The 26,351-nt window shown below is 48.2% G+C and overlaps 1 protein-coding gene across 2 annotated transcripts in view; it reads right to left on the reverse strand.

Moving 5' to 3' along the window:
* C7H16orf87 (chromosome 7 C16orf87 homolog) overlaps positions 1-23,731 on the reverse strand; it is a 29,141-nt gene extending 5,410 nt beyond the window's left edge. The window contains exons 1-3 of one of the 2 annotated variants that reach the window (XM_029608466.1): positions 23,457-23,731; positions 4,914-5,010; positions 3,230-3,412 (exon numbers count right to left, since the gene is read on the reverse strand). In XM_029608466.1, the coding sequence (XP_029464326.1) occupies positions 3,230-3,412; positions 4,914-5,010; positions 23,457-23,522 (346 nt within the window). In that variant the 5' untranslated portion in view covers positions 23,523-23,731. The remainder of the gene's footprint in view (positions 1-3,229; positions 3,413-4,913; positions 5,011-23,456) is intronic. The other variant, XM_029608465.1, reaches the window with a different exon arrangement.
* Between the last annotated feature and the right edge of the window lie 2,620 nt (positions 23,732-26,351).

A 26,351-nucleotide genomic window follows, 5' to 3' on the forward strand; every position in this document is an offset into this window, starting at 1 on the left:
AAAAAAACAAACAAACCACGGGTTTTAATTCAGCATGGGTCAGTCAGAAGCAGAGTATCAGCTGCAACGAACACCGTGCAAAATGTAAAAAGAAATAAATATAACAGTCTGAAATTGCCTAACCTAAATTAGTAAGTGAATGCCAGCAGAGGCCCAGCGTCCTGACAGACCGAGTGGTGGTTGGGATCACTTAACCACCCTCATGCTCAAAAGTTCTTTCTGGAACATTCTCCCGGGACTCCTCCAGTGACGCAGGTTACACGACTCATCCCCGAGAGTCTGAGGAGGCTGCTGGTTTTCAGAAAAAGCATCGCCTGATGCTCCAAATGCAAAAGTACCCAACAGTGGGACATAAAAAAGACTGACAAATCAGAATATCTGGATAGAAAACCTACGAAAACGTGTTTCTCTTTTTGCTGTTCAGGAAGGTAATGGCCCCTACTTTCATCTTACGGAGAGACCAATAAAAGATTATTCCTGCCTGGTCTCTCATCAGCAAACGCCCTAACTATTGGCAACAATAGCTTCCTGGATGAAGAAGGTTTAAACTGCAGTTTTCATTAGGGATGTGAATCGTTTTTTGACGATTTAAAACAATCGTCAGATATATTTTACATCGTCAAAAATCGTTAGAGCTGCGATACAATAGCAATTCCCCCGATTTATCATCAAAAAATCGTAAATCGGGGGAGAGTGGGAAAACCGGCATACCAAAACAACCCTAAAACCCACCCCGACCCTTTAAAACAAATCCCCCACACTCCCGAACCCCCCCAAAATGTTTTAAATTACCTGGGGTCCAGTGGGGGGGTCCTGGCGTGATCTCCCGCTCTCGGGCCACGGCTGCGTTAATAGAAATGGCGCCGGTGGCCCTTTGCCCTTACCATATGACAGGGCAAAGGTAGCGCTGGCGCCATTTTGGTTCCTGGCACCCGACGTCACGAGATCGCTCCCGGACCCCCGCTGGACTTTTGGCAAGTCTTGTGGGGGTCAGGAGGCCCCCCCAAGCTGGCCAAAAGTCCCTGGGGGTCCAGCGGGGGTCCGGGAGCGATCTCCTGCACTCGTGACGTCGGGTGACAGGAACCAAAATGGCGCCGGCGCTACCTTTGCCCTGTCACATGGTAAGGGCAAAGGGCCACCGGCGCCATTTCTATTAACGCAGCCGTGGCCCGAGAGCAGGAGATCGCGCCGGGCCCCCCCCCCCCCCACTGGACCCCAGGTAATTTAAAACATTTTGGGGGGGGTTTGGGAGGGTGGGGGATTTGTTTTAAAGGGTCGGGTGGGTTTTAGGGTTGTTTTGGTGTGCCGGTTTTCCCGCCGATTTACGATTTGACGATTTTTTAACAAAAAAAACCATGACGATCAGATTTCCCTCCCCCCAGCCAAAATCGATCGTTAAGACGATCGATCACACGATTCACATCCCTAGTTTTCATTACAATGTTTTTATCCTGTATGTCTGCTTAAGGATGCTGCCGCAGGAATGGGCAGATGCCCGCTTTTGGGATGGAATTTTCTTAACCACAAAAAAAAAAAAAGAAAATTTGGATTCCCTCAGATAATACTTGCACAGTAACATCTGTAATAGTGCTGCACCTTAGGGAAACAAATGTTTCAAATAGGCCCTGAAGGTTTCTTTTAAAGTAAGTCGATTTGCCCATGGCAGTTTCTATAAAGTATGCTTACGGAAGATCCTTACCAGCCTCGGCCATCTCAGGATCAATTTTACTTAAGCACAAACACACAGCTGGTTTAAAAGAAAACACTTTTTAAGGCTCCCATTTCGAACCATTCCAGCTTGTACTTATGCGGCCAACCAGCCGACCTGAAGAGGCAGAAAGCCCTACTGCTAGGCCTCTGCAGGTAAAATATTCAGGGGGTGCGGACGTGCTCAGCTGCTACACAATATTCCCTCCAACGTGGTTACTAATTGGCTCTGTTTTTCCAAAAAGACTGGAGATTCCTCTTTTGCATCTCCTGGCGCCTGAGAAAAAAAAAAAGCGGGGTTACGCGCCCACACATGCAAGGGGATAAAGATCAGGTTCAGGGGGAGCCTGCACTAAAAACACATCCAAGCAGCTGGGAGCGCTGCCAGAGACACGGCTTCCCAAACCCGTCCTGGGGACCTCCCAGACAGCTGGGCTTTCAGAATATCTCCAATGAGAGACCCAGTGCAAGCAAAATGTGTCTCGTGAATATTCACTGAACCCCTCTCCCCCAACTGGCTGCGGGGTCACCCGGACAGGTTTGGGAAGCTCTGAATTAGGAGGCGAGTGCGGTGGCAGGTAAGGGTATGAAATCTAGCGAGCGGCAGAAGGATGGACATCGGGCCTCTTGTGCTCCACCACCAGCTCTTGCACGCCTTGTGCTCCTTTTCCTCCATCCCAACCATGATCAGGTAGTAATAATAATAATAATAGCGCATGCACACACAACCAAATGTGACCCAAGCAGCCATCAAATGCCACAAGTGCCTCTCTGACCCCTGCAGGACCCCCAGCAAAGCTGACCTGGCAGAGCCTGAACTCCTCAGATCTGGGAAGCGAAGCTGGGTCAGGCCTGGCTAGCACCTGCACGGGAGACCAATGGCACCTGCGGGCGGCAATGGCACGCCCTCTGCAGCCTCCTGCCAAGGTGGTCGGAGCGGGGCCGTGATCTCACACGTCTGTGACAGACGAGGCACTCCCCTCCGCTATCATACCTGTAGGGCATTTGGGGGACTTAATTGAGATGCAAGGCACTACAGAAAGCTATCATCCTAGCATCCTGATAAGAAGTTCCTTCACCCCAGACAAACCCGAGTGCCATCTCTACGTGGTACCTGGACGATTCGGGCTTCTCAGTAACCCATCATAGCGGCATTTGCAAAGCTAAGAGTCTCTGATGCCCCAGGTGGTCCCTACCGTCCACAGGTGCCAACTCTCGGTGCAGCGAGCGCCTGGGCACCTTAATACTGAGCAAACTCCTTCACCAGGTCTAGGGAGGGGGTAATTTGTGTGGAGTTTAGCACCCCAAATTGTTTTTGAAAAGTTGGCTCCTATGCAGCGCCTGTTTTCCTAGCAAAAAACAAAGAGAGTGACCCCAGGGCTGTACAAGGAACACGCACGGAGGGGCGCGCAGAGCCACTACCTGCACTGGCAGCGCGTCGCTTTCATCACCAGCGGTCAAAAAGATGGTTAAAAGCCACCTAAACATTTTATCCCAGTGCAAACATTGAAAATGTACCGACCTCTTTCCTCTTCCTGCTTTTTTGCTGATACAGCCTTGGGTCTTCCTCTTCCCCTCCTGATGTGATCCGAATGGCTGTTCGATCGCGACCTTTTCCTGTTTTCTAAATCTCTGCTGCCGATGGAATTCGTTCTCTCCCTCCTGACTCTCTCCGTCCGCCTCCTCTTGGCCTCAGACTTGTTTTCTGTTTTATGAAGAAAGGGAAGGGGGGGGGGGGGGAAATAAAAGCATGAACTGAAAGACGCATTCGTTAGGGGTTCCCGAGCCCCATGCCCCATTCGCACCGACGCCTCCACATCCGCCACAGAGCGTGGCGCGACCGAATGCTGGGGGGGGTGGGGGGGAGAAAAGGCGCGCGCCGAAGCCCTGATCCGGTCGGGGAGACCTCATCTGAGAGGCGCTTGCGCTGCCCGACGGCTCGCTCGGCAATGCCGGACCCAAGATCACCAACACCTCGCGTGATCTGCCACACGGACGGACGGACGGTCTGGAGAAGCTAAAGCCGCCGACTGGACTCGGGTCAAACCGCTCCCCTGTGTTTTGTGTTCCTGCCACCCTGGCTCCTTTCTTTCAACTTTTGAAGCCCGGGAGGACGAGCGACGCGTCTTCCTGCAAACCTCGGGTTCACGAGATCATAAATCGGGAGGAGCGGGCCGGACTCGGGTTCCTATAGAGTAAGAGCTTGGATTTTACCCGGGGCTCTCCACAAAAAACCAGGATAATTTCGTTTCTTACATTCATACAGGGCTCTGCTTCTTTTCTTGTTGTTGTATTATTTTTGATAAAAATGTGCATTCAGGGGCAGCCTGGCTGCTGACCTGGATTTTTTATTTTAAATTTTATTCTGTCAGCACTTGCGGGGCTATATTTTTTGCATACAGCCACATAAGCTTAAAGGTTTTCAGGAACACGGTCTGGAATAACTTTAAATCTGCTCTGGGGCCAGCCCGAATTAGCTGAAAAACTCATTCGGCTAATTCTAAACATCAGAGTTAGCCAGATAAGTTTCCTTGGCAAACTTTGGGCCTTGTTCCCGTTCTGTGTCTATGGAAAAAATGCTTAGTAAAATGAGGCCCTTAGCCCCTAAGTTTTCCAGCTAAACTGTATCCAGTTAACAGCTCATCTGAAAAAGTGCTGCAATATTTGAGAGTCAGCATTTATCCAGATAATTCACAAGTTCTCTGATTAAATGCTTTTGAACATCGACATCTGTGTGGCAGAAATGGTAGGACATACAATTTGGGCAGTCACAAGCTTTACACGCTCCAGCAAACTTAAAAAAAAGGAAAAATTCATTTCTGAGCAATTCCTAAAATTAAAATCGAACTTTTTCAGAAATCAGATATTGTTTAGGAGATTACTCTGGGAAGCTCGAATCCCTCCATAACTGTTTTAAGCCATTTAGCTTCAGTCAGGAAATCGCATTAGTGGTGTACAGGAAAACAAACCAAGTGGAAAGCAAGCGAACGTCCGCGGCACAAACACACAGGAAGCAGGGGAAAAAAAAAAATAGAAGCCAGCGGGAAAACAGAAACGAAGATCATCCCAAACCCTCACGCCAGGGAAATCAAACAAACATCGGCAGTTCACAGTCTTACAGACGCAAAAATCCACCCAGGCCATGCCACGCTGCACTGTTTTAGCGACCAGTCAAAAGGGAAAAAAAAACCCAGGCTCTCACGCACCTGTGGCATGCGAGGTCCTCTGGGCTTGCTTCGCATGTAAAAGCTTTCGACTAATAAATATGTAACCGCATGGACAGGATTTACACGCAACGGGGACCTGGAAAGGAAATGCAAGAGCACCCAAACTTTAGAAACACATTGGAAATCTTCTCTCTTACCATCTGCAGGCAGACAGGCCTAGTTAAGGAATGAAAGTGCAGGGAGCCAGGTGCACTTGTGGGGGCGACATGGGAGGGGAAGGGGGGTCTCTGCCTTGGGTGGAAAACAGGGAAAAAAAAAAATAAACTCAGCTGAGCAGCTGGATGGAAAAAAAAAAAAAAAGCAAGCGAGATCATCAGCAGAGTTCTTTTTCTCCCTCTTCCAGCTACTAAACGTTATGTGCTGTTTTGCTTTCATTAAAGGCTTGTTAATCCTGCTGCTCCAAGCGCCCAGTGCTATCGGGTGCAAGGGAGTGCGGAGGCAAAATGTCATCAAAACGGTGCGCTTTTCGCCCAAAAATGCTGAATCAGAACAACAGGAGCTACAATTAATTTGCCTGCTGGAAAGTGACAAACAGTTGCCAGAAGCTGCTGATGTTTACCTCCAAAGCAACACACCAAAAAAAAAAAAAAGGATTTTTGTTATGGACTCAGCAGTTATTTTGTGCGGGAAATAAATCTTTTTATACTTTATGTGAGTCAAAGCAAATCAGGTGTGAGGAGGGGTCCTGAACTCATCGCCTTCCCTCCTGGGTGAGGGGTAAACGAGCTGGCAGAAGAAATATTGCAAAAATATGGCAATAATTCTGCCTGCCTTGTACATATTATGCTTAAATATTTCTGTACGTGCAGGCAGAGTGACATTTTTTTTTTTAAAATAAAGGTTAACAAATAAAAAACCAAACAAACATAGAACGCGATACCTTTTTATTGGACAGACATATCTTAGCTAGCTTTAGAGAACTAATACTCTCTTCCATAGGTCAGAATTTGAATGAGCAAAAGAAGATCCTACCACAAAATACAGATGAATCATAAAAGGTATTCCAATGTTAGTGTGAAGGGGGGAAGGCGGATGGGGTGGAGTTCATGCCAGATCAGGCATAGAGTTTTATGGCTCAATCGGGCCTATACAGTAAAGTCCGCGGGAGAGCGGGCAAACGCCCACTCTCCCGGCACGCGCACAGGCCACTCTCCTGTGCGCGCGATTCTCTATTCAAATGAGGCCCGGCGGTAAAAACAGGCAAAAGGAGCACGTCCCTAGCGCCTCCTTTTGGACCGGAGTGGCGGCTGTCAGCGGGTTGGACAGCTGACGCTCAATTTTGCCGGCGTCGGTTCTCGAGCCCGCTGACAGCCACGGGCTCGGAAACCGGATGCCGGCAAAAATGAGCATCCGGTTTTTGACCCGACAGCCGCGGACCGACTTCAAATTTATTTTTTTTTTGGTAACTTTTGGGACCTCCGACTTAATATCGCCATGATATTAAGTCGGAGGGTGCACAGAAAAGCACTTTTTACTGCTTTTCTGTGCACTTTCCTGGTGCCCGAAGAAATTAGCACCGACCTTTGGGTAGACTCTAATTTCTGAAAGCAAAATGTGCGGCTTGGCTGCACATTTTGTTTTCTGAATTGCGGGGAATACCTAATAGGGCCATCAACATGCATTTGCATGTTGCGGGTGCTATTAGGTTCGGGGGGGGTCGGATGCGCGTTTTCGGCCCCTTACTGAATAAGGGGTAACGCTAGCACGTCGAAAACGCGCGTCCAATGGCGGGTTAACAGTGCGCTCCATCGGAGCGCACTGTACTGTATCGGCCCGATAATGAGATGAGAAACCTAGGTCTTCGCTGAATACTTCTTGTCAGCTCCAAAGTGTTTGATCATTTTAAATTTCCTAAAGTCTTGCATTCCTGCAGAGTTTTACAATTTCCCTTTGATTATCCTGACCATAAGGCCATTGATGAAGTCCTCTGGCTCGTGTCTCCCTCACGAAGGCGTCATCTTCGGTCTTCTCTTGTGCTGCTTGGACCTTACTATTTTCTGTGAGAATGGGCTCTCTTGCCTTTTAACGACTGGCCTCTCTCCCCCCGCACGTCCTGTACTGAATAATACACACTAAATTAGGGGAGCAGAATAAGCAGGATCCTCTCCTGCTGGACGTCCTTCCCATGGAGGCCTGCGGTTTGTGCTGGCTCAGCGTGCCGCATGGTAGGACTGCATGAGTTTCCACTTGGGAGCTTGTTTCTTACTACGCTTTGCTTCAGATCAGGAGGCGGTTGGCCAAAGGCAGTACTGGTGGAGCCGGGAATGCCTTCTGTCAGCGACTCGTCCACCAAGAATAGTGGCGGTGAAGCCTTTGATGATTTTTCTTTGTTTTTCCCACCTCTGGTTTGTAGGTGACTACAAGGGGGGCCTCGTCCAGTGGTTTTCCTCTCTTTGTGCTGCAGATGTGTCCTGGAAGGATTCAGTCAGGACTTTGAGATGTCCATTCCTATCTTTTGGATCAGAGCTTATAGTGTTGTTTTATGAGTAAAGTCAATAGTGGACCCTTGGGCCGGCTGAGGTGGACAGCGTCCACAGGAGTTAATAAGCCGGGAGGCGGCACTCAGCTGGAGCGGACTGATGGCGTCTTCACCCTGGAAACCCAAGACCCCCGCAGGAGGAGCCCGTAGGGGTCCGAGTCGCTGGGACTTAGGAGAATCGTGAATGAGTCCAAGGTCTGTGGCTGGCTGAAGACAAAGGAGAATCGTGAAGAAGACCAAGGTTCGAGGCTGGCAGAAGACAAAGGAGAATCGTGAAGAAGACCAAGGTTCGTGGCTGGCTGAAGACAAAGGAGAATCGTGAAGAAGACCAAGGTTCGTGGCTGGCTGAAGACAAGGAGAATCGTGAAGAAGCCCAAGGTTCGTGGCTGGCTGAAGGCAAGGAGAATCAGGAACCGGAGCTGGAGTAAGGATATGTAGACAGCAAGTAGAGCCCAGAGCTGGAGCCAAGGCACAGCAGGACCAAACAGAACCTGACCTGGAAGCAAGGCACGGCTGGGACAAGCTGGAACCGGAGCTGGAAGCAAGGCACGGCTGGAACAAGCAGGAACCAGGGCTGGAAGCAAGGCACGGCTGGAACAAGCTGGAACCGGAGCTGGAAGCAAGGCACGGCTGGAACAAGCAGGAACCAGGGCTGGAAGCAAGGCACGGCTGGAACAAGCTGGAACCGGAGCTGGAAGCAAGGCACGGCTGGAACAAGCAGGAACCAAGGCTGAAAGCAACGCTGGGAAGCAACTAAGCACACAGTAGAGTGACCTCGTTGCAAAGGCAAAGCAAGGAAGTCAGACGCTGGTTAAAATAGCCGGCCAGCGTCTGACGTCAGGAACGGGGCGGTTCAGCACTTCCGGGTGCTGGACCTTTAAGAGCCCCCTGCTCGCGCGCGCGCGTTGCCTGGCAGTGGGAGGAGTCAGAGTCGTCCCTCGGCAGCGTCTCCACGTGGAGAGAGATGCTGCCATGCGGCCCTGCAGGCCCCAGGAGCAACGGAACGCGGCGAGACCGGGAGAGGCAGCAGAAAGGTAAGGACCCGGTCGCTAGCCTAGCGACCGGGACCGCAACAGTACCCCCCCTTTTACGCCCCCTCTTCAGAGGACTAGGCCTGTCCGGATGGTCCAGATGATATTGCTGTAGGAGAGTCTTGTCCAAGATGTTGCGGGCAGGCTCCCACGTATTGTCTTCGTCTCCACAACCTTCCCAGGCCAGCAAATACTCCCAACGTCTGTTGGCGAAACGAGCATCCAGGACCTCTCGTACCTGAAACGTAGGATCCCCATCCGTGGTGGTGGAAGCGTCGTCAAGAGGCCTGGGGTGGAATCTGGAAAGAATTACTGGTTTTAAGAGAGAGACGTGAAAGACATCATGAATGCGTAAAGTGGTTGGGAGTCGTAGACGGTAAGAGACCAACCCTACTCTTTCTGCTACGCGGAAGGGACCACAGAACTTGGAAGAGAGTTTCTTGGAAGGTTGCCTCAAATGAATGTTCTTTGTACTAAGCCACACTCGATCGCCTGGGAGGAAGGTGAATGCAGGTTTTCGGTGTCGATCATAGTAGCGTTTAGCAGTGCGTGCGACCTTCTGAAGACGGTGTTGAGTTGAGGACCACAATTTACTCAATTGGTCCGCGGACAATTGAGCAGCGGGTGAGGAGGTTGGTACAGGTAGAGGTAACGGTGGTTTGAGCTGTTTACCGTACACAATTTGAAAAGGGGATTTCCCCGTCGCCGTATGTATCTGATTATTATAGGCGAATTCAGCCCAAGGCAAAAGCTCCACCCAATTATCTTGTTTGTGGTTAATGAACGCTCGTAGGAACAACTTTAAAGAAAGATTCATGCTTTCCGTTTGCCCATTACTTTGCGGGTGAAAAGCGGAAGAGAAACTCAACTGGATCTTAAATTTTTTGCATAAGGCTTTCCAATACCTGGCTGTGAATTGAGGACCTCTGTCTAAACAATGTCCTGAGGCAGACCATGAATACGGAATACATGGTGTGTGAACAGAGAAGCCAGTTCCGTGGCGGAAGGTAATTTGGGTAAAGGCACAAAGTGAGCCATTTTAGAGAAGCGGTCCACCGTGACCCATACCACAGTCTTGCCTTGCGAAGGCGGGAGTTCCACCATAAAGTCAGTGGCAATATGTGTCCAGGGTTCCGTGGGTATAGGTAACGGTTGTAGTAACCCTCTCGGGGGGCCATTAAGCGGTTTCTGCAGAGCGCAAGTGGGGCAAAAACTCACGTAAAGGGAAACATCACGTCGAAGACCTGGCCACCAATAGAAACGATTTATAAGATCCAAAGTTCTTAGTCTACCAGCGTGCCCCCCGGTCATGGAGTCGTGGCCCCAAGACAGGACTTCCCTCCGAAGCCTTTTAGGAACCGTAGTCTTACTTGAGGAACAAATGGAAGTAGTAGTTAGTTGAACACAGGCAGGATCCAGGATGGTTCGTGGAGAGTCGTCCTCTTCTTCCGGCTGACAGGTACGAGATAGAGCATCGGCTCGAACGTTCTTCTCAGCTGGTCGAAACTTGAGGATGAAATTGAAACGACTGAAGAAGAGTGACCATCTTGCTTGCCGCGAGTTTAGTCGTTGAGCTCGGGCCAAGTACAATAAATTTTTGTGGTCAGTGTACACTGTCACCGGATGATTAGCCCCCTCCAGCCATTGCCTCCATTCCTCGAAGGCTAACTTAATGGCTAGGAGTTCCTTGTCTCCGATGCCATAGTTACATTCAGCAGGCGAAAACTTTTTAGAGAAGTAAGAACATGGCATCAATTTGCCCGAAGTATCGTGTTGACTGAGCACCGCTCCAACAGCCAGATTCGAGGCATCGACCTCCAAGATGAAGGGTCGTTGTGGATCTGGGTGTCGTAGGCAGGAGGCGGCTAGGAATGCTTGTTTTAAGTCTTCAAAGGCAGCCGAGGCGGTAGTGGACCAATCGTGAGCGTTAACCCCTTTGCGAGTAAGCGCCGTGAGAGGAGCTACCTTCTGGGAGTAATGTGGTATAAAATGCCTGTAAAAATTGGCGAATCCAAGGAATCGCTGTAGCGCCTTCAGGCCAGACGGGCGAGGCCAATTGACAATGGCCGCCACCTTCTCTGGGTCCATCTGGAAACCGGACGAGGAAACAATATATCCCAAGAACGGAAGCGACTCGCGCTCAAACTGACATTTTTCAAATTTAGCGTATAGATGATTGTCCCTTAGAGCCTGTAAGACTTGTTTGACGTGTTGGCGATGGGAAGAAAGATCTTGGGAATAGATCAGGACGTCATCAAGGTACACTATGACGAAGGAATGAAGCATCTCCCGGAGTACCTCATTCATCAGATTCTGGAAGACAGCAGGGGCATTACATAAGCCGAAAGGCATTACTAAGTATTCGTAATGTCCATCTCGCGTGTTGAACGCTGTCTTCCACTCGTCACCGGGACGAATACGAACCAAATTGTATGCTCCACGCAAATCCAATTTTGTAAAGATCTTGGCCCCCTGAAGTCTATCGAGCAGTTCTGGGATCAGAGGCAAGGGATAGCGATCTTTCTTAGTGATGGAGTTCAGACCTCGATAGTCTATGCACGGCCGGAGGGAGCCATCTTTTTTGGACACAAAAAAGAATCCTGCTCCTGCAGGGGAGTGCGAAGGACGAATGAACCCTTTGGCAAGATTCTCCGTAATGTAGTCTGACATTGCATGGGTTTCTGTCAGAGAAAGAGGGTATACCCTACCCCGCGGAGGAGTGGAACCAGGTAGTAAATCAATGGCACAATCGAAGGGCCGATGGCATGGAAGCAGTTCAGCCTTTTGTTTGGAGAACACGTCAGCGTAATTCTGGTACGGCAAAGGAAGGTCCAGGGCAGAGTGAGAGAGTAATATCTCCGGTCTAGGAACGGGATCCAGGCAATTCTGGAAACAGGAAGGACTCCATTGCGCAATTTGGAGAGAGTCCCAATGGATCACCGGAGCATGTTGTTGCAACCAAGGGAGTCCCAGGACCACAGGGTGCACCGATTTATCAAGTAGCAAAAAGGAGATTGTCTCAGTGTGAAGCACTCCCGTCCGTAAAGTGAGAGGCATCGTAGTTTCAGAAATGGATCCAGGTAGAGGGGTTCCCTGGATAGAGGTAACCCGTAATGGAGGTATCCGGCGCTTAGTAGGTAGTCCTAATTGGTGTACCAGTTCTCTCCAGATAAAGTTCCCTCCAGCTCCGGAATCAATGAAAGCTAGAGTCTGAAAGGAGCCACCTGGATACTCCAACGTTATAGGAACGGTACATTGAGGAGTAGCATTAACATAGCCTAGGGGAACCTCCTCATCTCTCCCTAGACTTGAGCTTTTCCCGGTCTCGCAGGACACTGACCCAGGAAATGACCCTTAGTGCTGCAGTATAAGCACAGGCCTTGAGTGCGGCGATGTGTCTTCTCCTCCTCGGTTAGGGGCGCCCGACCAAGCTGCATAGGTTCCTCAGAGGGGCTGTGGGAGGCTGATGGTGTCTTGTGAGGTAAAGTCAGAGACCTGGAGAAGGAGGGTGCCAAAGAGACAGGCCGACGAGGAACTCGACCCTCCTTAGCTCGTTGCTGCAATCGCCGGTCAATCCTCCCGGCCAAGTCTATCACCCCGTTCAGAGTGAAGGGCAGGTCGCGAGCCATCAGCTCGTCCTTGATACGGCCTGCAAGGCCTTCCAAGAAAATACCCCGCAAACAGTCATCCTGCCAGCCGAGTTCCATCGCCAGAGTACGAAATTAAATAGCGTACTCCGCCAGAGAACGGGATCCTTGTCGTAGCTGTAGAATTTCAGTGGTAGCGGTGGTAGCACGAGCTGGCTCGTCAAAAGTCTGTTTGAAGTGAGTCACGAAATCCTGTAAATTGTGCAGCATGGCGTCCTGTTTCTCCCACATGGGAGAGGCCCATAGCATAGCTCTCCCATCGAGCAGAGACAAAATATATGCTACCTTGACGGCATCAGACGGGAACTGCCCTGGTAGCAAAGTGAAGCGGATGAAACACTGATTCAAAAACGCCCTGCACGATCTGGCATCCCCGGAGTATCGAGTAGGCGCTGGAAGCTGAGTCTGCGCGGGAGCTAGAACCGCCGGTGGAGGCGGGGGTTGTGCCACCGGAGGAGGATTGGCGTCCAAGCGACTGGCTAGGCGATCCACCGTAGCAGCCAAGACTTCCAGACATTGCTGTTGCTGCTGGATTCTTTGGGCCATGCCAGGGATGGCCTGCATAGGAGCGGAGTCCGCCGAGTCCATGGCCTTTGCAAACTGTTGTGTTATGAGTAAAGTCAATAGTGGACCCTTGGGCCGGCTGAGGTGGACAGCGTCCACAGGAGTTAATAAGCCGGGAGGCGGCACTCAGCTGGAGCGGACTGATGGCGTCTTCACCCTGGAAACCCAAGACCCCCCCTGGAGGAGCCCGTAGGGGTCCGAGTCGCTGGGACTTAGGAGAATCGTGAATGAGTCCAAGGTCTGTGGCTGGCTGAAGACAAAGGAGAATCGTGAAGAAGACCAAGGTTCGAGGCTGGCAGAAGACCAAGGAGAATCGTGAAGAAGACCAAGGTTCGTGGCTGGCTGAAGACAAAGGATAATCGTGAAGAAGACCAAGGTTCGTGGCTGGCTGAAGACAAAGGAGAATCGTGAAGAAGACCAAGGTTCGTGGCTGGCTGAAGACAAGGAGAATCGTGAAGAAGCCCAAGGTTCGTGGCTGGCTGAAGACAAGGAGAATCAGGAACCGGAGCTGGAGTCAGGATATGTAGACAGCAAGTAGAGCCCAGAGCTGGAGCCAAGGCACAGCAGGACCAAACAGAACCTGACCTGGAAGCAAGGCACGGCTGGGACAAGCTGGAACCGGAGCTGGAAGCAAGGCACGGCTGGAACAAGCAGGAACCAGGGCTGGAAGCAAGGCACGGCTGGAACAAGCTGGAACCGGAGCTGGAAGCAAGGCACGGCTGGAACAAGCAGGAACCAGGGCTGGAAGCAAGGCACGGCTGGAACAAGCTGGAACCGGAGCTGGAAGCAAGGCACGGCTGGAACAAGCAGGAACCAAGGCTGAAAGCAACGCTGGGAAGCAACTAAGCACACAGTAGAGTGACCTCGTTGCAAAGGCAAAGCAAGGAAGTCAGACGCTGGTTAAAATAGCCGGCCAGCGTCTGACGTCAGGAACGGGGCGGTTCAGCACTTCCGGGTGCTGGACCTTTAAGAGCCCCCTGCTCGCGCGCGCGCGTTGCCTGGCAGTGGGAGGAGTCAGAGTCGTCCCTCGGCAGCGTCTCCACGTGGAGAGAGACGCTGCCATGCGGCCCTGCAGGCCCCAGGAGCAACGGAACGCGGCGAGACCGGGAGAGGCAGCAGAAAGGTAAGGACCCGGTCGCTAGCCTAGCGACCGGGACCGCAACATATAGGGCGATACTACATGGCTTAACCTGAGAAGAATTCACTTTTTTCTACCTGTGGCACGGAACCGTGAAGACGTTTTCAGATCTCAATTGTGGTATCCAAAAAGTTAACTCTTTCCGTGGGAGCAGACCGTGCTGAATCTGACTGAAGGATGGAGTTCGTCAAAGGAGTTGTGAGCTGACCGAGTCCTCCTCTTCCCATGATCGGATAGGTCTCGTGCGATCCTTTCCTCCAGGTTATACACGGTTAGATCTTTAGTCTATCCTCATGTGCTTTCTGGTGCAGACCAGGGCATCCCCAAACTTTTCAAGAGAAAAGCCACATGGGACATTTTAAATCACCGAGAGGGCCTGGGGGAGAGGAGGGCTTCCTCAGAGATGGCTGAGCTGGGGGGAAGGGAGCATCTTGAAGCTCTTTGCTGAGAAGGGTTTGACAGAGGGACCACGTTTGGCCCTTTCGGTGATTTGAAATGCTAGGGGGAGGGGGGGAGACAATGAGTAGAGCTCCCAAGGGCAGGGGGCAGAGCAGACGGCGTCAGTAATAATATTTATAGATTTCTCCAAATGCTCCCAGCAACCTTGCCCAATATCTGCCCGCCGGGGGACGCAGAGGAGGAGAAGGGTGAAAGGATGGCAGGAAGAGGGTGTGTGTGTGGTATCTGGTTTATAATAATTAGGGTTTGTTTGCACTCTGAGCCTCCAAAGCCCGCATCCTTTCAGGATGATGTCGATGCCCACCTGCCCCACAGCTCCAAAGAGACGAGGGTATGGTTGCAAGCTCCAGGAACCACCAAATCTTTGCCCGGCTTTTCCCGGCAGTCTCAGAGAATCCCTGGCTTGTTACCACCACCACTGTTTGCCTCCCTGTTACGTATAACGCGGGCTTTCAGCGGTGGCTTTGCCACTGCCGTGCTCTGTCCATGCCCCTCTGATAGGCCGCCACTTACATTTCCGACTTCTAAAGTAACTGAGCTGGCAGTAGCGATGGAAGGAGCCCCTGCTGCCACCGTTACAGGCCGGATCGCACCCCCGTCGTCTCCGCTGTGAGCCGGCTCAAGCGCCCTCTGTCATTGTTGCCAGGAGCCGGATGAAATCCAGCCAAGGGTCACATCTGGCCCGCAGGCCGTACCTCGGGAACCCATGGTGTAAGACCACTGATTTTAGTTGCTGCCCTCTGGCCTGACTTCATCCAGCTTATATCAGACACTTTGGAACGGACAAGAAAAAGATATAATGGGTAGGATTTTTAGAGCCGCGGGCAGGAGCACACGTATGCGCGTTTGCCGGCACACGCACATGGACACGGAGATTTTATGGTATGCACACGTGTTATAAAATCTGCTGCATGAGCGCACGATTTTATATCAACTCGCACATGTAAGTGGGGAGATTTTAGTAGATGCGCGCGACGACGCATTAGGGTCTATTTCCCTGTTCCCTCCCAGTCCGCCCCTGTAAAGGACAGGACTTCCTAAACCCCCTGCCTAACCTGCCTGCCTTTTACCCTACTAGCCTCGACCCCTAAAACCCCGCTGACTGCCCTAATTTTTTTTTTTATTTTACTACTTACCCGCAGTCCATAGCAGGAGCAACGTACGTGGTCGTCGGATCTCGGCGCGAGCTTGTGCGCGACTCGGAATTAACGGTGCTGTTCCGGCCCCGCCCATGCTCAACCCCCTTCCCCACCCAGACCCCACTCCCTGACCCCTCTTTGCGAAATCCTTTCCAACGCGCGTACCGGGAGATGCCGCCCCCCCCCCCCCCCCCCGTGGCTGCGGGCCTCTTCAAATCCGCGCGACGCGTGCATATGCCAGTCACACGCGCAACTCCCGGATTTGCCGCGCGAAGGGCTTTTAAAATTCGCCATTTAGGGTTTCCTATCTCCTTACGAACTATAACATCGTATTGCCTGTCACTTTCTGATCACCCATCACCCCCCTCCCACTCTTACCCTTCCCATTATCATTGGAATGGCTTTTATGATTCTCTTATATTGTCTGGTAAATGTCACCTTCACATGGAGGTGTGCATTTTTTTTTGCAGCTGGAAATTCCTCTCCCTGGGCGGTTTCCAATCACCTTATCTACCTTGTTTGGCCACCTTAAGATCATCAGATATGACCACCTCCCCCGATCCCGCTCTTGTCTTGTCCACATCTCAGCTTCACTCCCATTAACGTGCTGCTCCCTGGGTGTTTCTGCATCTGACCTTGCATTTTCTGCGTACGACCTTGCATTTTTTTTTTAAGCGATAAATCTTAAAGATGCCAAAAATCCAGACCTTGCCTCAAGTTTTCCACCCCTACTAGGAGAAAAGTAAAGAGAGAACATTTTCCTCCACACACAGCTAGAGAGAGAAAGAGCGGTTTGCTCCTGCAAGCCTGAAGAGCAGCGTTTAGCATTAATGAGCTTGTTAGTCACGGTTTATGACATCTGCACAGTCATCACTTCCTGCCCTGGGCCAGGATTTAATGATCAGAGGGAAACGGCAGAGATTCCTGTGCCTTCAACTTATTTAGTGGGGAGAACTTGGGCTGCTTTTGCACTTCGTGTCCAAATCGGAGGAGCACATGGACTGATGGTTTTAAACGGGTCCCGGGTTAACTCACGTCCAGCACAATATGTGAAAAAGTTAAAATAAAATAAAAAAAAATAATCCCCCACTGTTTTATCGCTAAACTTGTACCAAGGCCATGCTTGGAGGAAAGCTGGTTGGAGGCTTCACAGGTAGTGTGCGGCGCCAAAACACTTCTACATTTATGGCAACCTCTGCGTTTTGGGGTTTTTTTTACCCTTAAAACAATCTTTTTGAGCCCTTATTGGATTTTCTTGAATTTTGCAGAATCTCTGCTGGAAAAATACTATTCAAGGTTTAAAATGAAAAATATATATATATATATCTATATCTGCTGAACATGGAATTCTGTGTAAAAGGTATGGTGTGAACATACAGTAAATTTAATTACAGCTGGTGGAGTAATAAAAACATAAGAGCATAAGCTGGTTCATCCCAAAGGTCCATCAAGCCCAGTATCCCGTTTCCAACAGTGGCCAAGCCAGGTCACAAGTACCTGGCAGGAGCCCAAGGGCTAGAGAGATTCCAAGCTGCTTATCCCAGGGATAAAAGTGAATTTCTGCAACTCCCTCTTAATAATGATTAATGGACTTTTCCTCCAGGAACTTGTCCAAAACTTTTGTAAAGGCAGCTACACTAATAGCTTTCACCACATCCTCCAGCAAGTGCAAAGTGATGCATATAAAGGAAAAATAACCCTTGCTGTAGTTACACGATGTTAAGTTCTATCTTAGGAGCTACCACCCAGGAAAAAGATCTAGGCGTCATAGTGGATAATACATTGAAATCGTCGGCTCAGTGTGCTGTGGCGATCAAAAAAGCAAACACAATGTTAGGAATTATTAGGAAGGGAATGACGAATAAAATGGAAAATGTCATAATGGCTCTATATCGCTCCATGGTGAGACCACACCTTGAATACTGTGTACAGTTCTGGTCACGGCATCTCAAAAAGGATATAGCTGCACTGGAGAAAGTGCAGAGAAGGGCAACCAAAATGATAAAGGGGATGGAACAGCTCCCCTATGAGGAAAGGCTGAAGAGGTTAGGGCTGTTCAGTTTGGAGAAGAGACAACTGAGGGGGGATATAATAGAAGTCTACAAAATCAGCAAGTTTTTGTAAAATCGGGCACTCCATGAAGTTAGCATGTAGCTCATTTGAAACAAATTAAAAAAAAAATATTTTTCACTCAGCTCATAGTTAAGCTCTGGAATTCATTGCCAAAGGATGTGGTTACAGCTGATAGTGTAAATGCTTGGATAAGTTCCTAGAGGATAAATCCATAAACTGCTATGACGGTAATTAATAAGCAATAGTAGCTTGTGAACTATCTAATGTTTGGGTACTTGTGACCTGGATTGGTCACTGTTGGAAACAGGATGCTGGGCTTGATGGACCCTTGCTCTGACCCAGTATGGCATTTTCTTATGTTCTTCAGTTGGATTTCCCTGTATGACCCTCAATGTGTGATCTGGAGAAAATCTTTTCATCAATACCCATGCACACAGATAGTGCACAGGGAAAGTTTCTTTATAAGCGCTTGGACAGAGGAGAATATGCTTCCTGGATGCTTATATTAGAAGAGCCATTATTACAGTGCCAGAGAAAAGAGCTAATTTCAGGTCAAGTTGAAGTGGCCTTTCAAGCAATGACAGCGCTCGGTACAAAACTGCATCAGTAATTCAGGCATTACTTCATAGCCACAGTGACAACAAATCAATAATCGGGACACAAAGACCTCTCACCACGCATGGCTGCTGCTATTAAATATGTGAATTTCTTAATGCAGTCCTGAAAGGAGGTGTTCAGTCATTTTTCATGACACTGAAAAGCTTTATTCATGACCCAGGTGCCAGGCTGTCTGGGGGTGCCTAAAAGTTGGCATCTGCCACTGGGCGGCAGAACCTGGAATGGGAGGAAGCGCAATGGCCCAGACGGGGAAGAGGGGCCCGGAGGAGCAGCAGCTGCCGCCAAGCTGCAATGGGGAGAAGGAGGAGCAAAAAAAAAAACAAACATGTCAAGGGCTAAATCAGAATTAAAAAAAGCAAAGGCTGTAAAGAACTATTTTCCCCAGCTCTGATGCTTCTTCTCAAAGCACCCCTCCATGACCCCTTGCCATTTCATTCACTTGTTTTCAAAATGTACAGTAGATGGCGCTCTATCCAGGGCTCCAGGCGGCTTTCAGACAGACATGCATAATCAATTTCCGAGCATCGCCAAAACATCAAAACAACAATGAAAGCCAAACTGTAAAACACAGCAAAACAATCGCTCAGCAATTCATCAGCATGACTTTACAAACAGTGCAACTAAAAGGAGGTACTTCAAAACTCAGTGACTTCTGACAAGTGATAAGCAAGGGGGTCTGGGCGGGAAATATCCCAGAAGCCAGATCACATGGAGGTTCCTATTCAGTCACTGTTAGCCAAATCAACTTATTTGGCTAACTTTGCAGGTCTATTCAATAGTGCAGGTGTACTAATGATCGGAGCCGGCTATCTGACAGGCAGCCAGCTAACTTTACCCGGATAACTTTAGGGCAGCTCTTTGGCCCAACCAGCCAGATAAGTTATTCAGCTAGCTCTGAATACTGGAGTTAGCCAGATAACGTAGCCGGCCAAAAGTAACACCTCCCTGAAACACACCTGGAATGCCCTTAAGTTATCTGACTAAATTTTATCCAGATAATAAAACGGCTGACTAAAATATAGCCGGCTAGGTGCCCAAATATTCATTTAGATAAATATCTCAGATCAATCTAAATGTTTCTGAATATGGACCTCTACAGTGCCTACATTTCAGAAAAGAAATACAAAAACGGAACAAGCAACAAAATATTTTTTAAATTAAACTAAAAACTAGATAAAACAAACAAAAAAAAACAAAACAAAAAAAAGAAAAATAGCAATAAAAGAAAGAGCTAAAATAGGGGGGAAATACTTTCCTCTGACTCCTAAAAATTTTGGTCTGGGACCTCTGTTTTTCTACATACATTCATTCCTACGCCTAAAAAAGTATATGGTATTAAATTATAGTGCAACACACTCCGAAAAGATTGCAGTAACCATAAAATATAGGACTTGTGTTTTTCTTGATAGACTCCTAATAATTTCTTTTTCTATATTTTCTAGAATGCCAACAGGTTTTCAAAATGCCGCTAACTGAAAGTGAACATTTTTCTATACTGTTGTTATGTTGGAAATATCTGCAGCAAGTTTGCCTTTCACCCTAATGTCACAGGACAGCCTGCACAGTCATTAGTCATGTTTTTGCCCTTTTTCTTTTCTATGTCCATGTGAAAAGCCTCCCCGGGATGCTTTTAAAAAAAAATGGGATGGAAAGTCATCCATTTGCTTACCCTAAATAAAACTGGTATTTTCAAATAATTATATGCACACCAGCCGGAACGGACAAAAGAAAAGGCCCCTACTGGTCAACGACAGCTTGGGAAGTTAAATAGTAACTATATATGATTTTAAAAAATAGTACAAAATCAGAACAGATGATTATAAAATGTCTATAACGGAGGCTTAAATTACTATTAGCCAGACAAGCTGAAATGATTAAATATATGATTTGGGTGTTTAAAGGAAATTTAGTGAAAAAAGGAAGTGAGAGGATATATATTTATATATATTAGATTATTGACTTGAAGTAATGATCTTCCTTCGATATTGGACTGATTATACCTAATGAACAGCAGAAGTAAACGTGCACAGGTATCAGCCATATGCCCGCTGCGTTCGCAGGTTATAAAATGGCAACATATGCACATAAAACCTGGCCCTGCACAACCCACTCCCTTTTTTTTTTTTACACAAGCAAAAGTATTCGCACACCAGTACTTACACAGGTACGTGCGAGGTTTATAAAATAGCACTAGCACGAATATGCGCGATATGGGCACGCATTTGCTATTTTGTGCAGACGCATCTCTTTTAAAATTCACCTTTAAAACAGTGTATATCATGTGCAACAAAACTGATCCATTTTTTCCCCTAACATACGGGCCGATATAGTACAGTGCGCTCCGCACTTTTAATCCTCGATTGGACGCACGTTTTCGACTCGCTAGCGTTAACCCTTATTCAGTAAGGGGCCGAAAATGCGCGTCCAACCCCCCCCGAATCTAATAGCGCCCGCAACATACAAATGCATGTTGATGGCCCTATTAGGTATTCCTGCGCGATTCAGAAAGGAAAATGTGCAGCCAAGCCGCACATTTTGCTTTAAGAAATTAGTGCCTACCCAAAGGTAGGCGCTAATTTCTTCGGGCACCGGGAAAGTGCACAGAAAAGCAGTAAAAACTGCTTTTCTGTGCACCCTCCGACTTAATATCATGGCGATATTAAGTCGGAGGCCCTGAAAGTTACCAAAAGTAAAAAAAATAAAAAATTTTGAAGTCGGCCCGCGGCTCGAAAACCGGACGCTCAATTTTGCCGGCGTCCGGTTTCCGAACCCATGGCTGTTAGTGGGCTCGAGAACCGAGGCCGGCAAAATTGAGCGTAGGCTGTCAAAGCCGCTGACAGCCGCCGCTCCGGTCCAAAAGGAGGCGCTAGGGACGCGCTAGTGTCCTTAGCACCTCCTTTTATCTGTTTTTACTGGCGGGCCTAATTTGCATACTGAATCGCATGCACAGGAGAGTGGCCTGTGCGCGTGCCGGATCGCCCATTCTCCCGCGGACTTTACTGTATCGGCCCGATACTTGGCCCAGCCATTATTTACAAGGGACTGGGAGGGAACTGGAATGTTGAAATAAGATGTGGAGCTGAGTCTGTGCACCTTTCACAAGGCATGCAGGGAGTACTCTCAAAAAAGGCATTCAGTACTAGAGTCTGGGGACATGGGAGATATGGGAGATCATCATAGCACAGCTCCTCTCCCAGGTACAAGAACAGGCTAACTTAACCCTAGCGTGTTCCAGGGCTCCAGCTGACATCATAGATGTGGGGAGTGCTTCCGCTGGGATTCCAATGCAGCTCTTTCAGCTTGCCACTTCTCGCCCCTTCCCATATGTGTCTGGATAAACCTCGCCGCACGTAACATTCAATTCAACGCGCAGCTTCTGCAGCGCATTAAGAAAGAGCTCCGAGTACGCAGCAGCAGCAGCAGCAGGGCATGCAGCAAAACCTACCTAGTCACGGGCCTTGGGGCTGAGGCAAAATCGGTCGCCGTGTTCACCGCTGCTAACCGTGCGGTCGGGCACGCTAGACATACGCCCAATGTGATATCGAGGTTAGCGTGCCCAAAACGCGCGTCCATATGGCGCATAGCTAATAGCACGCATAACATGCAAATGCCATGTTGATGAGGCTATAAGCTAGAACTCCGGATGTAAAATAAATAAATAAATAAATGTGCGCCCAACGCGCACATTTTAACCCTCAAAACTTAAAGTCAGCCCAGAGCTGGTGTTAAGTTTTGAGGCACCCCAAGCCATGCTCAGAAAAGCAAAAATACAGCTTTTCTGAGGTTCCACCTAATTACTATTATTGCGATACTAAGCAGGAGGAACCACAGAAAGCCGCAACATGAAAAAAAAAAATCTTGACAGCAGTCAGGTTAGGAAAAGGGAAGCTCAATTTACGAGCATCCATTTTCCTGACCTGTGGCTGTGCATGGATTATGAAAACCGATGCTCCTCCTGGGCGCTCGATGCCATGGACACGCAATTTATCCATTGGACGTCCCTTTTAGCGCACCAGTTCGTTTGAGTATTACATCGCGCGCCCAAGAGAGGGGATGTGCGCATGATATTGCATCGGCCCCACTGTGCTTAGCTGCATGCGACAGGGGTTGTAACAGCTCCACCAAAGCAGACAGCCCATCCAGACATAAAAGCAGAGAAGGGCCAGAGTGACCTTCTGAACCCTGGTCAGCCAATGTCAGTAAGGGGGCATGGCTTACATTTCGCCACAAGAACATACGAAAGTTAAGAGGCAAGATAAATAGAACAAAATAATCCTAGCGTTCAATTTACGTAGGACTGGAACAGAGCAGAATACTTAAGCAGCAGGAACACAGACTGCAACAGTTCAGGCATTAATCATAAAGCTGGAAGTTGGACAAGAAAGACTACCGACGTCAGAGACAACTTTTCTCCAAATATAGCAGGGAATGTATGTTCACCAAATAGCCATCCATATGCATGCCAATCTTGCATTATAAGGAAGCGAAAAACATGCAGCACATCATAATGATCATTCAGTATTCGTAGAGCAACTATCATTTTATAGTAATGATATGATGAAGTTCGTTCGCTTTCAGGGATTTGAGTATCCTCAGGATTTTGTAGCGCCCTAAGAATTTTATCGCATGCCAAAAAGGAAGAAACTCCCGAGAGCTGGAATGGATCTAAGGACTGGCACTGGCTGGGTATTTCCTATTAATGAGAAGGAAAATTGCTAGTTCGAGTACTAATATGGTTACTATTTAAAAAAAAATGCTAATGTGCAATTTCTAAAGAAGTTGAAAATTAGAATCCAATCAAGACGAGCCAGAAAATGGCACAGAATGAAGAAATTAATAAAATCCACCCCCCCTCCCCAATTCAACCACCCTAAAGGAAAAATCCGAATTGCAAAAAAAAAAAAAAGGCTGAAAAAAAAATCCTTGGCAACCAAGGCAACATTGTGAAATACCTTTCCAGTGTTTTATATTGCATAGCTCAAGCATAACTGGGAGCAACAGAACAGCTACAATCAACAATGGCTAGTAAAAGCAGATTGTGAAGGGCTCCGACGTGTCAAGTTTTATGTTGGCTGCACTGAAATTAGGCGACCTTTGAAATGGATGTTAAATTAAAAAGGTTGTCAGCACAAAATAACAATAAATAAATTCTGCCAAAACGAATAGATTCAGAGTCGGATGGGGCATGCGATATTGCTGAATTTTTCTGGAGCGCATCGCCCTTGCTTTCCCAAGTTAGAGAAGGTTCAGCACCCAACAGGGTCCCACAGTGGAAACAGCCCCCCCTGCGCTCCACTTTCCTCGCATGCATTAGTCTGAGTTACAGTACAATAAAAGCAGGGCTGCCGCTGGGAGAGGAGAGGAAAGCCGTCACCTGTTGATCGCACTCCGGGCAGGATTTGGTGGCCATCTTCACTTTCTTGGTTCTACTTGCAGACATGCTCTCTCACCCGCCCCACGGTGCTTGCACCCGCCGCGCGGGAGCGCGCGCTCCGGCCGCCGCGCGCCGGCGGCACCCGCAAGGACTCGCCAGTCCCCACCGGTCCCGATCGGCTCCAAGCACCCGAGGCGCCACTGTCAGGCGGCGCATGCGGCTGCCGCAAGGGCCAGCCCACCGCGCCCGTCCCCCGACCCCGGCCACCCACCCTCCCGCCAAGGTCCTGGAGCCAAGCAAATCAATTGACAGGCCGCGCGCGCCAGACAAGTTCCGCAGAGCTCGATGACGTCAGGCTCAGGGAAGGCGAGAGGAACAAACGAAAAGCTCGAGCTCCGCCCACACGGCGTTCGTTTTCGTTTTTTTTTTTTCTTGTACCTACTTTAGAGAGCCACAAAGGCTTTAGCGTCACAGAGAGGGCGGAGTGGGCGTGGGTGCGACGAGGCTCGCTTACTGGCTGATCTTTGGGCAGTCAGCCAATGGAGTCGTAGGAGGGGGCGGAGCTTTGTATTTTACCACTTGTATGCAGGACAGATTAGTTACAGTGCCTTTTGTGGTCTTAATCTTTTAACTTGCGTTACAGTTATATTTTGGGAGGGCTAGGAACTTCTTTTTTTTCAATTATGTTTTAAAGTAATCAGTAAAAGAAAATAATGTAGTGATATTTCTTTATAACAGATTATGATGATTTTGTAATACAGAGGGATTATCATAGCAGAATTTTGATCCCTGTAACAAAATAGAATGCTAGGAATTATTAGGAAGGGAATGGAGAATAAAACAGAGACTATCATAATGCCTCTGTATCACTCCATGGTGCACCCACACCTTGAGTATTGGGTACACTTCTCTTTTTTTTTTTTTTTTTAGTAATTTCAACAATTCAAGCAAGACATCACCTTACTACAGAAAACAAAAATGGCTTATCAGAAACAGAAAAAGTGACACATATTACAGGAAAATTAAATCCCATTGATAAGTCATTTTCCCAGAAGGAAATTCAATAAACAAATATGCAGGGGGTGTAAATTTGGGAGAATTAAATACATCACAAATACAAAGAAATAGGCTTAACGTGAAATTGGCAACCTTATATCATGGATCTAATGGACCTAACTTTTCCCAGGAGAGGAAAATAATATACTCTTGGAGTTAATGAAGGATTTGAGTCGCTCAGGAAAAAAAAATACAAAACATTCATTCTGAGAACAAATTATACATTTACAAGGATAACTTAAATCAACATACGGAAATTGTTTCATCCTCTTTATCATTTTGGTTACCCTTTTCTGTGCCTTTTCTAATTCTGCTATATCTTTTCTGAGATGCCGCGAGTAGAAGTAATCTGAGGTCAGAGAGTAAGGAAATTACGTCTGTGTTCTTGAGTAACTCGAGCAAAGTCCGGAAAAATACAAATTATCTGCCCATAAAAAGGAACAGAGCTATTCTTAAAGTATTCCCTTCATTACTTCACTTAGTTCTTGTTCTGAAATAAAGGAAACAAGACGTCGCACGATCATAAATCTCTGCAGTAGAATCCTCAAGAAATTGAATTAAATCAGTAATAGGTTCTGGACGTTGATCTTGATAAAAAGAATTTATGGAGGGAATTTTTCCTTCCTCAAACTGTAGTATTTCTAGAAAATATTTCTTTAGAGTTCGGTAGGAATCTTCGCTTACAACCTTAGGAAAATTTAAAAAATCAGAGATTTAAGTGTCGAGTATGGTTCTCTAGAAATTCCAACCTTCTCAAGCAATTGCCAAAGTCTTTGATCAATTTAACATTACAAGACTGAGTCTCAGAAATAACTGTTTCCAGGGCCCTTGTCTGGGACTGTAATTCCCTATGTTTCTCATCCCATTTCACCTCAATAGAGTCTACTTTCGTGGTAAGGTCCTTGATTTTCACCTGGCAGTCTTGATCTTGAATAGAGCAACCAAACCCAGCAATAAAGTCCCATAGGGCATCAAGGGTAACAATTGCTGGCTTGGGTGGGAGATGGAAAAACTCACCCGAAGTTCCATGAGAAACCATCTCTGGGACACCACTTGCCGACTCTGCGGGAACCCCTCCATGCTCCCCCGCAATCTCGGCCGGAGAGGAGGTGACAGAACACACAACCACCTCAGAAATATCCAAAACTGCCAACAGAGGCAGGGAAGGCAAGGGCACCACCAGCAGAACTCCACTCTGGGCCCCCCCTCCCCTGCAGTCACACAAACAGCATCATCATCCTGCGCCACAGTCCAACGTGGAGAGTCAGCAAACATAGGAGCCAGCAGGTGCTGAAGATCTGGGGGACTCAAGGTGATTTCCCCAAGCGATACCGGTGCTCCCTCACCGGTGATCACAGTGGGGACTAATACCCCCTCAGATAAAGCCGATCCAGAAGCGAAGCTGGTGATCAATCGCTGACCAGAGAGAAGGGAAGACTCTGAGGGGTAAAGCTGAACCTTTCCTTTGCGTTTGCATGGCATTTTGAAGGGAAAAAAAAGTGAATAGAAATGGAAAGCGGTTGAGCACGTCTGGCTCACACCGCCATTTTGCCCCAAATTGGACGAGTATCGTGTGCACTTCTACTCGCGGCATCTCAGAAAAGATATAGCAGAATTAGAAAAGGCACAGAAAAGGGTAACCAAAATGATAAAGAGGATGAAACAATTTCCGTATGAGGAAAGGCTAAAGAGTTAGAGAAGAGACAGCTAAGAGGAGATATAATAGAGGTCTATAAAATAATGAATGCAATGCAACAGAAAACGCAAATCAGTTGTTTACTCTTTTAAAATGTACAAAGACTAAGGGAAATTCAGTGAACTTACTAGGTGACGCATTTA

The sequence above is a fragment of the Rhinatrema bivittatum genome, chromosome 7, assembly GCF_901001135.1.
Source record: "Rhinatrema bivittatum chromosome 7, aRhiBiv1.1, whole genome shotgun sequence".
NCBI classification, from domain to species: Eukaryota; Metazoa; Chordata; class Amphibia; order Gymnophiona; family Rhinatrematidae; genus Rhinatrema; species Rhinatrema bivittatum.